The sequence below is a fragment of the Squalius cephalus genome (assembly GCF_949319135.1).
Source record: "Squalius cephalus genome assembly, chromosome: 8".
NCBI lineage: Eukaryota > Metazoa > Chordata > Actinopteri > Cypriniformes > Leuciscidae > Squalius > Squalius cephalus.
Genome location: NC_137129.1, coordinates 34,352,495 through 34,366,816, shown reverse-complemented (window position 1 = coordinate 34,366,816; position 14,322 = coordinate 34,352,495). Strand labels below are relative to the sequence as shown.

Sequence of the window (14,322 nt, the reverse complement as noted above, 5' to 3'; positions counted from 1 at the left end):
TTGTCATGAAACACTTCTTCATACAGCATTTTAGACTAATTCAACCACAATTGCAAAAAGAGGGAACATTTTATGAACTAATATATGGGTCATATGGGCTTAAAAAAAACGTATCATATGGGTTTCAAACCACACAAAGGTGAGTAAATGATGGCAGAATTTCATTTTTGGTTAAACTAGCCATTTAAAGATGAATATTTAAAAATGAATAATGCTGCATAGGTGTAATGGAAAGCTTCCAGAAATTACTTAACAAATATACTCTAATATACTCTGTCTGTTTGCAAATTGTAGTTCTCTATACAACAGAGTATAGTCTTAGACTCTCTAAAGGACAAGTTATTGTAGGTTATTGGTTCAAGTGCTGTTAGAAAAGCCATAGCTATGGCAACAGTCTATAGCACTGGAGCTGATCAACTAGTTTTGTCTCATTACACAAGGAAGTTTAATTTGTGCTAATGGCACTGTAATTTAGTGCCGAGGCACTTTTTGTAAGTGCATTACAATTAGGTCTTATGACTCATGCAAAGAAAGTCGATGATGAATTTGTACAAATCAGACCAGTAATATTCAAGGACAAAGAAAGGGACCATGTTAATGACCGCACCAGGCTTAACTCCCTCTAAGATTATTATTTTTTTTAACATTGGAAAATCAATTCAGCGAAGCTAAAGCACACTGAGCAGGAAAAATTTAGACCAGCAAGGGTTGCATTGCACAAATGACTGTCATTAAAGGCCATTCAGGCTAAAAGACAGATTGATTTAAGCACCATGACGCACTCTATTGCCGAAATGTGTTCTGGTGGTTGTAATTGGTGTTATTTACTTTGTGCAGCAAGGCACCTGAAATTCAAGTGAAATTGTTTTTGAATGTTATGCAATCAGATTACTTAAAAAAAAAAAAAGTTAAAAGTTACAGTTATACCACAGTACCAAACTATTTTAAAAAGTAATGTTTCATTTCTATTTATGGCAATTCTTAATTCTATATAATTTACTGACAAATGAAATGAAAACAACAAAGTTGAACAGTGAAATGCACAATATTATCTAATCTATTGCGTGTGTCAGTATATAAGTGCATAGTGTTTATTTTTTAAAGAGACATCGCCAACTACTGGCCTTTTATGCCTAATACAGCATTTTTAGTCATTTTCGTTGATCCATTTGAACGGGGATTGATTTGTCGTCTGAATGTGAAACTGTTCAAAAATGCAAAGGAAAAACTTTTCTGTTTTTACTACATCATTGTGGTGTAAACATACTCTGATTCTCCAGTGAATGACTCTTATGAGCCCTTTCTTGTTGGTGAATCATACCGCCTGACCAGTGAATCCGATTCTGAGCAAAAGACATTTATGAGTCGGTATAAGTGAATTAAAAGCAAACTGCCAGTCCTTTTTACTTAAGCAATACATACAGCGTGACCAGTGAAGTCAGATTACTGAGTGAAAGACTCTCAAGAACTGGAAATTTTTAGCGAATCACAACACAAACACTTATGAATCAGATGGAGCAGTTAATCAGACTCACTTATTGAACTTATTAATTCCGTCATGTAAAAAGTCACTAATTTCATCACATAAAAATAAGGGATGAATGAAATATGTTACCATAATCTGTTGCTTTACTATTATTGTTAAAATGATTTGGCAACAGAATTAGCCTGGCTAACGTCAGACCTCGTCTCATTGAGACGTGGTCTGGGAACCACATGTTCATTTTCTCGTATTTGAGGCGTGGTTTACGAATGCCCAGAGAGTTTATTGGGCGCTACGAATGTCTATCAAATGCGCCTGTACGTAGATCATAGCCAATCGTTTCAATTATACCAGATGACGTATGTAGAGCATAGACAGTAGATGTAGAGCGACAGAAATTCGACGAGGAAGAAGACGATGGCTGAAGAAGACTAAACTATTTAGAACACTATCTAAGGCTGCATCAAAAGGTAACTTCGCGCCTGCCATGTTGGATCCATAGATATAAACAAACTGCTTCAGTGTGTCGCATAGACGTCGTCATCGTCTTGCTGCTCCCTCCCCGTTCTGCGATTGGTTCCCTTTTTGAGGGGAAAATCTGGTCCATGTTATCCAGGCTGCCTAGCAGCGTGAATAAAATCGCTCTGCGCTCAAGGCCGCATGGGGAAACCCAGGCTACAACAGAATTGCATTTCCCCCAAATATTTCTTCCTCAAATTGAAATGTATCATTAATGGAACTGTTAAGTAACTAAATATTTAAACAGGAAGAGGAATCGTAATAATTAAACTTCTTATGATTCTAACCCCAAGTAACAACACTGGTGTCTTTCACTCTAAGTATTTGATGGCCTTGTTGTCGTCTTCAGTCACAGCCTGTCTTGCATCAAATTCGCAGCCCACTTTTTCATTGTCCCAATCTGCATGCAGCAGAGGGAGGAAAAACGATTTGGACACAGAGCTAAACACATTCACACACCTTCTGTCATCCTTCTGTTCCTCTCGCGGGGTGTCGTTCTCCGTGCCTTGTTACCCGGGTGTGTGCAGAGCCAGGGACGGGAACACTCATGTGATGTCATAGACACGGGGGAAAGAGATGATGGGACACAGAAGCGTGACATTGAAGATGTAAAGCCAGTTTCCTCCTGCTGTGTTTCACAGCCAGTTAACAGTCAAGTGCCTCGCGTAGGGCCAAGGCTTTCTGTAAAAGCTTCACCTGAGACCAGAATTCATGCAAGCGCATTGCGGATGTACGGAAAAGGCTTCCAGACACTATACACGGCTTTTGCTCAGATATTGGCCCCGATTTACAGTCTGAAGGAGTTGATATTAGTTGCCGAAAGTCAGAGGGTCTGCAGATTTTGCGCAGTCAGAGTTGACCGATTTCACAGAAAATCACAGTGTATGAATGGCACAGGCTTTGGTTTTCTGTCTTCAGGATATGATTCCATTGAGTCAGAGGATGTCAAACATGATTGATATTTTGAGCCGATTTTAAAACACATTCTTTTCATTTGTCACAGTTGTAAACACAAAGGTTTTTGAGGGGGTTTGTAGTCACGATGGCTTTGTTTCCAGACGGACTGTTAAAGAACGTGACTCAAACATCTCCAGGAAATCCTGGAGAATTCAACCAATCAGACGACAACTTCAAAACTTCTGAAGTGTTTCCCATTTTGTGTGCCTTATGCATCAGACGTTATGCCAATGGTCTGTGGGCGTGACGTCTGAGGCTGAGACTAGCACAGCACCAAAAGCGTGCCTCATATTCACATACTTTGGACAGTAACAGAAACACAGCGCATTGTAAAAACAATTGTTTCAGCATTTGTGGGGGAAAATGTCAAATGGTGACCGAAAACACTACAAGTAGAGTGAAGAAGAGACCATTTCATTCACATATTCTTTTCATTTGTCATTCATAGCAGCATTTCAACAGGAGTTGGTTGTGTTCAGTAAGGTCCCTATTTTAACAATCTAAGCGCATGGTCTAAAGCGCATGGCGCAAGTGCACTTAGAGCGTGTCCGAATCCACTTTTGCTAGTTTAACAACAGGAAAAATGGTCGGCGAGCCCGGAGCATGGTCTAAAAGGGTTGTCTCTATTCTCTTAATGAGTAATGGATGTGTTTTGGGCATAACATGCAATAAACCAATCAGAGTCTCATCTGCCATTCCCTTTAAAAGCCAGTTGTGCTCGCGCCATGGCGGATTGCTATTTACATGGCGGAATTTGCAAGCGGAAATACTGAACGCTTCTCCAGAGAGGAAACGGATCTGCTTGTGCGCGATGTTAAAGCAGACAGACCATCTACAAGCTGGATTCCACCATATCTTTATGTACACAATAATAATCTTTTACATTGTAATCCTTTTATTTTTAATATTTGGCATGTTTGTGTGCTGCTGTGCGTCCCTGTGTGTGTAATAAGCAGAGTGTACACGCATTGTGCATCCGCCTATAGGCTCATATTACTAATGCTCCCTTTAAATAACAAAAACTAATAATACTGCACCATTGACTTGAGACCAGGTTTTTGTAGGTCTAAATAAATTTCCTCAAAATAGCAACGCGCCAACAATGCGCCAGAACACACCTCATTTTGCATTTGCTATTTAAACAACGTAGCACAGGACGTGAAAATAATAACTGTGTCAGGCTGAAACTAGCAAAAAACACTTGCGTCGCCTCTGCCGTTGCATTGCGCCGGGTGTAAAATAGGGCCCTAAGACTTGAAAGTCTGGTTGTATGTGATGCTCAGTCATTTAGCATATGATGCCTGGTTTTTTCCACAACCATTTACAAAGACGGTAAGTGCCTAGTGTATTAAAATCTGTTCCCAAAAGAATGCTTCAAATTCATTTGAATGTTATGTTTGTGTGGCCTTCATTTTTGGTTAATATGGCAGTAATTTCAGTTATGTGTTCTTCTAAAATGCCTTAGTGATGGATTTGTGCTTACCATGTATATATTCCAGCCCGTTCTCATCCCAAGGCGTCATATACTGACGCTTTTGACATTTCGTCTACATCGAACGCACATGGCACCCTTTAGCGTCAATATGAGACGCAGATAGATATGGGCCAGAAGGCGCCTCCTAGCGGTCTAACCCTAACCCTACCCCAGACCTAAACCTACCCATAACCCAACAAAGCTCTGTGCGTGTCATATTGACGCTAAAGGGTGCCATGTGCGTTGGATGTAGACGAAATGTCAAAAGCGTCAGTATATGACGCCCTATGAGAATGCATTGATAAATTCATGAGATATCCTTAACAGTAGCATGGAATGTGGGCTAATGAATCTCCTCATTTGACATAAAGGCATGAACAAATACAGATTTCCTTGAATGGGTCAGCCAGATTAAGTTAAAAATATATGTTCAGGCACTTTTGAAGGCTACATTATTATATATTACTTGCGGAATTCAGTGCTGCACACATACACATTTCCTTTTGCACAGATGACTCATTGCAGACCCTGTCATTGAGATACGCATCGGGGCAAACATCAGCACTCCACCACTGTGACAAAGATATGATTTAAAACTTGCACTTGTCCTTGAAATAGAGCAGAAAATAAAACCAACAGTGTTAGTGAGAAAGTTTCTGTTTGTAACATCTGAGACTTATGTAATACTACTGAAAATCAAACTTTTATTCTACTTTGAGGTAACTTGGCTTACTGAAGACTGTTCTGAGATGGATGTCAGTTAACACCTTTTCTTTTGTTTTGCACACAAAAAGGAGGACAGAGAATTCTATTTTCAGTGCCTTGAAAATGCAGACTATCTTATTAAAGTCCTAATGAAGTGACAGGAGAACATTTTATTTCAAATATTGTCAAAACATTGTGTTATGACAGAAATTTGTCACAGAGCTTTATTAAGTCAAATATTCCAAAAATTTGCCAGGAAGCTCAAACTTTGTCTGTCACGGCTGTGGACATTTCAAGGTTCTGGGTAATTTAAGTCACAGTATGACTGGGATTTGTGTCAATTAATGAAGTATTTTGGTTCCAGTTCCAGGCGTATTGGTACTGACGTCCTGCCGTTGAATCTCAATAATTGAAGCCTATAATAGTTTGCACTAACTTGGCACCAGGAAAGTCCATTGCTACAATACCAAACCGCTTGCTTTGACCGACATAGCCTGTCAGATATTCATACAGACGGGGGTTTATTAGCCAGGCCAGGGAGTTGGGATGTGCCAGGATACTGGCACCGCTGCTGTAGGTGAGGAACATACGGTTTTTGTTGCAAACCGCAGCCGCCTCCAGATGAGTGGAGACACTTCTCCATTTCTTCTCCACTTCCTCCGGCTGCAGAGAGGACACCTGGGGCGAGAAAAAGGTTTTATCAGTACCATTTAAAAAAAAATTGGTGAGGGAGCAAAAACTCTCTCTGACGGATTTTTAAAGACAGTTGACAGATGAAGATTACACTCTGGTAACTGAATATAAAGAGCCTCCTAAGGATCTCAGTAAGTCTGTTTTCCGGAACCATTTGAAATTATTCAAACAATGGGATAATTTAATATTTTCTCCCCCACCCCATTGCTCTCTTTTCTGGGTTTGGTTCTTCAACCAAAGGCACTTTAATGTTCCAGAAGTTGATAATATTTTTTTCCCTTTTTTGTTGTATGAACATTAAAACACATTAAACTGTCTTGGAAGCTTTGTTGCAATTTATTTTTGCTACTTTTCATATGCCTTTTTTTAACTGTATTTTATTGTTGCGCCAGAACCAGACTTTTATTCTTAAAATGAAAATCCATCATAAGGCTTCTTTGATGAATAAAAACGTTCAAAAGAACAGCTTTTATTTGAAAATTTTGTAACATTGTTAATGTCTTTACTGTCACTTTTGGTCAAAATCAATGCATCCTTGCTGAAAAAAAGTATTATGCTCTTATAAAAGCAAACAAACAAACACACACACACAGAAAAAAATAGCTGACCCCAGTTTTTGAATGGTATTATGCATATCAATTTTAGAATCATTTAGACCACAACTAACATTTCTGTCCCTAATAAAGTTATATCAAAAGTTACCTGCATACATGGAGACACCAGTGTTAATGAAGAGATATGAAACGTGATGAGTGAAGAAATTAAAGAAAAATCAATCTCACTTTTTAATAGAATATTTTTACCTCCAATCAAGCTGTATTTTTGTGCAAAAAAAAATTTAATTCATTATTTATCTAGAATGCAAGACATGAGAGTCAGACATTTTATTAAATCTAATTTCCATGACCATTGCTTCATGAATTTCAAATGTGGATATTACATTTGTTGGTTCAGAAAAATTAGATGATAAATGACATTATGACATTAAACAAGCTGAAAAAAATCCCATATTTACAAATCCATCAATATGGCTTTTCACACTGCTTAACCCCAAGTTATTGTCATTCTAAACACAACTTTTAACCCTGGGTAAAGGAATTTTTAACACTTTTAATTCAGAAGCGGGGTTAGCACTGCTTTTTACCCGGGTTATGAAACCCGGTGGGGGGGTGTCCAATGGTGACAGAGACTGTTTCTTTCTAACCTTAATGGTCCGAAAAGATATTTATAGTACAGTTGGCAAAATATAATATGAGGATGAGCCATGCCAAGCCTTTATGTACACATAACAACACCCTCTGTATATCTCAGGGTGTCTAATTAAATGTACACTATATTTTTCAAATTCGGTTACATTCTGTTGCACTTCTTTCATTGTGTGCAATATCATGCAATACTTACTGCTTACTGTGCAATATTTCTGTACAATATTTGACTGTTTGCCTTGCTTGTACTGGTTTTGTGTGTATTGTTTTTGCGTTGTATTGCTTTTAGCATACTGTTTATTGCAATTGATTATTATCGTATTGTTTCTTTGGAATTCTACTTCAATTGTATTAATTTAAATTAGACGTTTAGCTTGCACAAAGTTATATGTGATGACGCTGTAGGGATTGCTCCAATTTCGCTATAGTATAGAGACAATAAAGAATCTTGAATTTTGAATCTTGAATATTGTGTGCGCCATTCGACCAATCAGTGACATACACCAAAAAATATGCAAATATGGACGTTAACCCAGGGTTTAGGAATGTTCGCACGTCTTGATTTTGCCGAGTTAGACGCGTTCCTGGATCAATATATTTTGTTGATCCTGTAACAACATTCCTGTCTGAAAATGTTGTCCTAACCATATCCCTACTCCTAAACCTAACCCTAACCATGAGTTATCCCTAAAATCAGAGGGAAATGATAGGTGAATAGCACTAATGTAGAGGCACCTAACCCTGGTTGTAAGCCTAAAGTTGACATAAGCCGTAAACGTGTCCCTCAAATCTGATTGGTTGATTGGAAATATTGTTCCATGATCAACAAAGATGATGATCTAGGAATATATGGCACCTGGTGAAATTAGGTTCTGTAAATAATGAGCAACGTGAACAGTTCAGCAAGATAACCCAGGATTCTGTTTACCCGGGGTTTAGAATAACCCAGGGCTAACTGTTTCAAGTGTGTGCTTACCTTCCAGTCATCTGCTATGTCCAGTGAGTTGTAGAGTATACCCAGGTCAGGGCCGGTGAAGTCTTGCAGTACGATCAGCTTTCCTCGCGCCTCTCCCATGCTGGGCATCTCGCGACTATGCCACAGTAGGTCCCAGTACGCATATTCATTAATGTAGCGCACGACTGCCCCGTAGATATCCTGCGTGTTACTCAACTCCTCTTTCAGCCTCATCAGCACAGTTTCCGAAGGATACTCTCTCAGGAAAGCCACCACGTCCATCAACACGTCCCCAAAGTGGGCATACTGATACGAGATTCCATGGTGGATGGTCAAGTTTCCTCTCGCATGCCGAACACGGATATCCAGAAAGCGGATCCCGGCGCGCAGCTGGAACGCGAGGGACCAGGAGTTACACTCGGACAGTGAGCCGCCGTACAGGGCCATGGTGTTGTGTGTGCCGGGCATCGTCACATCCGATAGGGAGTAGACGTCAGGGATGGTGGCCATCCAGGAAGGGTTCAGGATCTCAGGCGTGGAGGTGTCGTCATAGTCAGGAGTCTGGACGGCCCTGTATCCTGAGAAGGCCGTGCTATGGGGTCAAGCAGAGGTGAGATTAGGCAAAGAATGCATCCTTATCTGTCTTACTAAAAAGATACAAGATTACTGTGAAAACACCATGCTTATCTATAATGGATGGATATAATGAAATTACATAATTGGTTAATTTGCTCACAATAATAGCAGGTAGACAAAGCGAAAAAGTCTGAGATAAAAGCACTATGGCTAACAGATGGAGGTCTTTTCTTTTCAGTGAAATGGATTTTTTTTTCTTTACTGTAAATGGAATAAGAACCGTAATTTGTTATATAGGATACTATGAAAGAGGTTTGGGAATTATAGGTATTAAGTACCTTACCCCAGCAAAACGCCCATCACCATTATCTGCAAAATGTGTCCTCTGGTGCCTTCCATAATGAGCCTTTTCAATGCTCACTGATCCTTTACTGTACAGATAATCATTACAATAATTCACTTGTCACTTGTGATAATTATATAGCACGTTTTGTGGTATGACATCATCTTACACAAAAACCAGACATTTTGTAATTATTTATGGGGTCCAAAAAGTCTGCTTCCATTTGCAATCATTTCTAATTTAATATTTTTTTCCTCATTACAAATTATATCAGATAATATAATTTCATAAAAGTTGATACATTAGTATTTAATTTGTGACCTTTTGCTTGAAGCTGACAAGAACAACAATCTGATAATCATGTCCAGATATTCCACAGAGCATTTTGTGCTTCGATGGAAGCAAGAACATCTGACCATCTACAAAAGAGTTCATATGATCAATGTAACAAATTTATTTGATTAGTGATTTAGAACTAGTCCATTTCACATCATTTATTCAATTGTTAGTCTCTTTGTTCTAAATGTTCTATTTCCAGATTTAAATTAAAAAAACATTCCAGATTTACAGACTTCATAGTATATGTATGCTGGATTTGTTGCAAAACTAAAAACCTTAACTCTGTGTTGGTAAATATATTCAAATTCATCTTAACCACAGACAGAGAAGTGATCTTTTACCGTGTGAACCCGAAGAGGTCTGTGATGCCGATGCACAAAGAACCACCTAGGCAGTGTCAGGTTAGCTGTAAAGCCTGCTGGTGTTTTCCTACCTTGTTTTTTTTTTTTTTTTTTTTTGCGAGTACACAGTTCTGGCTAGAGCTTGTTGGAGGCACTACTACACCTGACCCTTTTGTTTGAGGGGTCATTGTGCCTATTAATAGTGTAGTGTACTGTAAAGAGCTGACTCGTTGAGAGTGGACAAAATGCTCCAATCGGAAGTCAGTTCCCCTGCAGATCAGATCATGTTATAGTTTATTTCCCTTTATATGATAGCATATTATATTTCAAAATCTTTAGTACACTGTTTTAAGATTCCCTTTAAGATTTTCACTATACTCAATGTAAAGTATTTATATGTTTATTAATGAGACAAACAAAAACAAAAAGGGTAGAAATAGAAAAATTCTATATGCGCAATAGCTAAAAGTAAAATATTACCCTGTTGATGTGTAATATATGTACTGTATATTAAAAATACATTATCTCCCAGAATAAACATCTAGGTTTAGTGTGAATAAACATGAGCCTGAACTTATGATAAACATGGCCAAAGTTAAGTTTTTTCCCAGAGTTTGTGGGAAAATATAAGTTTACATTTTCTGTGAGTTATCTACAGCTCTTTTTTTCCCAGGGGTGAAGCAAAAAAGTTTACTTACTTACAGAGCAAACATCTTTGCTGTGAGTACAGTCCCCATCATCAAACCTTGGAAAGTGGGTTTAATATTCAGAAAAACAAAACAGCCTAGAATTAGGATACTGCATTTGTAATTTGAATGTGAAAAGTATTATTTTCCCACAGAGTTGCTGCCTTTAATTTTGCCATGTACCATGGCTAGTTTGTTTGTCCAACCAGCTAATGTGTACGGAGCCCCTAATGAAAACAATTCTTTCTGTCATGAAACTGTCCTTGGCATGGTAATGGAAATGACAACGTTAATATGTTTGGTCTTGGAGGAATGGATACAGGACTTGCTACTGCCAATACATACACGACACACTGCAGTGAGCAAGACACGCTGCTGCTGTACAATATACTGTAGCGTACGTGAATTACCCGTGGCAGATCTATACAGGTGGAGCTGGGGAAGGTGGAGGGTTCAGCAGGAACCAATCAGCTGTGCCTTATAGAGAATGATGTGATTGCGAGCCGATTGAGTTAAGTACTGATCAGCCTGCGCCATCTAGAGTTTCATGACAGAGCTTTATATTTCTTAAAACAACTCAATGAAGCAATATTTACACTTACATTTCTCAATATAACAGACACGTTTCATCCAAAGCAAGTGATTTGCTTAGTATGGCATCAATACTGGAGAAAAATGAAAACGTAATCTCATGAAAACACATTTATCAGGTTCTAATGAGCTTGATTTCAATTGTGATGTGCATGTAAACATTCTCAAATAAAGAAAATCACTCCAATTCAACTTTCATTTCCTTTATTGCCCTATTTGCATTTAGCTAGCTATATTATTTTCACAAAGTTTTAAGTTTGAAAAGCTCAAATGCAATTAACAGTGAAACACTATAATAATGCCCAGCCTGATGTTATCTATGCATCTCAATTCTTTTGAAATCAACTGATTATCCCTCATGCTCCCTGAGCCATATCTTCTGAAATAAATAATAAACATATTTAATTAAAATGAAAATGTGCCTTGTTTCCCCTTTAATCCTAATGTATTCTCTGTAATTGTGCTTCTATTTGCTTTGCTTGTATGCAGTGGCATATTGTGTTGAGGCCATCAAGCATTTAACAAAGCAAATCGTAATTTGACTTTACCTGAGTAAACAATATTCATTCTGACACATAACAAACAGTCTACTCTGATCTGCACTGATTCTGCAATATAAAGCCGTGTTTTCAACCCATTTGTGCCCAAATTTTTCTGAATGATTTCATGCATATATTCGTGTTAATAGTGTTCTATGTGAACATGTTCTGCATTTATTTTTCCCAGGTTTTTTTCTTGAAAATCGTATTTGAATATGCGGCAACTATATTGCCGGTGGGCAAATATGTTGTATGCACCCCCTCAATGTCAAATATGAATAGGAGGAGAACATTTGGCATCTATCTCAAAATAACTGCTTTCAACAGATCAATCTTTATTCTTAAAAAAATTATTATGTATAAAAGTCGAAGAACATTTGATGTGAACCCAAAGAAGCTGCATCTAGCTTATAATCTTTTGAATATGAAAACACAAAAAAACAACAAATCCATTTGTCTCAACCCTTGTACGCTGTTTAGGGTCTTTTTGACCCACATTTCTAACTTTCATTCATGGGGATTACATGGATAATTTGACATGGTTTAGTGTAAGATTTTTGCCCATCTTTTGGAAAATGCAGTTTTAAAAGTAACACTTTAACCAGTAGATTGTTGCAGAGCTCCACTATTTGCTATTTGACTGAAATACATCTTTTCACAAGATTTTCCAGTTGTATTCATATTATGAAATCACAATAATAACAATAAAAGTTACTTTTTGTCAAAGTTTAGGGATTTTTTGTACTGAAAAAAAAATCTGTTTTTCAATAATGTTATATTATGATTAGAATCAAATGAATTTTGTCAATGGACAAAATTCATCCTCAAAATCAGGAACAACGCAGAACACACATAGACAGAAAGGAAGTGGCACACTTTAAATTTGTAGAATTATATGAAAAGCAGATGTTTGAAATAAATGATAAACTCTAAAAACTACAACTTTTCTCTTTGTAACATCCTGATCAGGTTTGATTCTAATCATAATGTAACATTATTGAAAAAATGATTTTTTTCAGTACCAAAACTGCTAAACTTTGACAAAAAGTATCTTTTATTGTGATTTCATAATATGTAGATATGAATCTAACTGGAAAAACTTGTGAAAAGTTGTCTTTTAGTTTTAAACTTTTAGAGCTCTTGCTAGCCTGGCTAACGTCAGACCTCGTCTCATTGAGACGTGGTCTGGGAACCACATGTTCATATTCTCGTATTTGAGGCGTGGTTTACGAATGCCCAGAGCCGTTTATTGGGCGCTACGAATGTCTATCAAATGCGCCTGTACGTAGCTCATAGCCAATCGTTTCAATTATACCAGATGATGTATGTAGAGCGACAAAAATTCGGCGAGGAAGACGATGGGTCAGAGATTTTTGTGTACACGATGGCGTTCAGCTATCACTATCTAAGGCTGCATCGAAAGGTAACTTCGCGTCTGCTGCCATGTTGGATCCATAGATATAAACAAACTGCTTCGGTGTGTCGCATAGACGTCGTCATCGTCTTGCTGCTCCCTCCCCGTTCTGTGATTGGTCCCCTCGCTGAGGCAAAAATCTGGTCCATGGAATCCAGGCTGCCTAGCAGCGTGAATAAAATCGCAAAACCCAGGCTAGAGCTCTGCAGCCATCTACTGGTTAAAGTGATTTTTTTTTTTTTTTTTTTTTTTTAAACTGCATTTTCCAAAATAGGTGCAAAAATCTTACACTAAAGCATATAAAATTATCCATGTTATCCCCATGAATGAAAGTTAGAAATGTGGGTCTTTTATAAGGTGAAATTTACAAAAAAAAAACAGGGTTATTTTTTTAGATACAAACCTATTTAAAAAAAAAATTTGTAATTTATTTATATACATTTTGTGGAGTAAAAATGTCCAAATGTGGAGTAAAAACATTTTTTAAAAAAATTAGTAAAATTACATTTGTTAAATAAAACAAAAACAATTATTTTGTTACAAAATTACATTTTGTTGCCTGCGGTCTCTGAGGCCCCAAACAACCCGACTGTAAACCGCAAACGAACAGCACACAGGGGTTAAAGTGGGGGAACAATAAAGTGCAGCCATAACAGGGCATTGTTTATCAAAACCTTAAATGAAAATAAATAAATACAAATTAATAGAATGAAAAGAAAATTATATAGCAAACAAATAAACAAATAACAAAATGGCAAATAACAAATATAACAGTGCATACAGACAATTTATGAACAGTGGAGATGTCATTGAAAGGGTTAAGTTATGTTTATGCATTAAACAAGACCAATAACCTAGATTTATTAACCTATTAACACAGTATACCCCATTTTCCCATGATATATGTACTTACAAGGCATTTGCCCACCGGCAACTAGTTGCTGCATGCTTGGACTTTTGACTAAGTATACAAAAAACTATAGATCTCTTGTAAGATTTGTTTTGTTTGGATGATTCTATAGACCTTCATGATTATGTAGATATATATATATATATGTCAACAAAAAATACTTGTTAGTAACATGAAAATGACCTTTCTTTGGGAGGGTTTGCCTTCGCCATGCTTCCTGGAAGTAGGGGTAGGAAGTTGACAGCCTCATGTGACAGGAAGGAAGTGAATACCTTTTTTTTCTCTCCTTGAAATCCTTTATTTGGTTGTTTGCTTGCATGTCATTGAGACACAAAACATGGATACCATCTAGAAAAATACTTACAAAAGAAAAATGACAACTATACACTGCGGCAACTGTTGGTGGGCTTAAATGGGTTTGATATTTCAACAAATATCATCTTTCCCAAGTCTTTTGTCCCAATTGTTCCACACAAATTCCCCCAACACATTAGTCAATTAGAATTTCTTTTCAAATCTAAACTGGACTCTGACACCAATTATGAAGAGTTTTATAACGAACGCTGATAATAATTTTGACGTCTTTGGAGCT

General features: G+C 37.4%; 1 protein-coding gene across 2 annotated transcripts; it reads right to left on the bottom strand.

The window, feature by feature from the left end:
- Positions 1–5,414: 5,414 nt before the first annotated feature.
- Positions 5,415–13,975, bottom strand: LOC307163558 (1-phosphatidylinositol phosphodiesterase). 2 transcript variants are annotated; one of them, XM_079879653.1, is made up of 4 exons: positions 9,591–9,663; positions 8,911–8,998; positions 8,013–8,583; positions 5,415–5,816 (listed from the first exon to the last, which is right to left on the bottom strand). In XM_079879653.1, the coding sequence occupies exons 2-4, from the start codon at positions 8,964–8,966 to the stop codon at positions 5,541–5,543; spliced, it is 903 nt and encodes a 300-aa protein (XP_079735779.1). In that variant the 5' UTR covers positions 8,967–8,998; positions 9,591–9,663; the 3' UTR covers positions 5,415–5,540. The 2 variants fall into 2 exon arrangements, with proteins under 2 accessions (XP_079735779.1, XP_079735780.1); XM_079879654.1 differs by lacking the exons at positions 8,911–8,998; positions 9,591–9,663 and adding an exon at positions 13,914–13,975.
- Positions 13,976–14,322: the final 347 nt, after the last annotated feature.

Coding starts and splice junctions, on each gene's coding strand:
- LOC307163558 (XM_079879653.1), bottom strand. CDS start 8,966: ATGGAAGGCACCAGAGGACACATTTTGCAGATAATGGTGATGGGCGTT. Junction 8,584..8,910: donor GTGATGGGCGTTTTGCTGGG/GTAAGGTACTTA, acceptor TTGACCCCATAG/CACGGCCTTCTCAGGATACA. Junction 5,817..8,012: donor ACATAGCAGATGACTGGAAG/GTAAGCACACAC, acceptor TTCTCGCCCCAG/GTGTCCTCTCTGCAGCCGGA.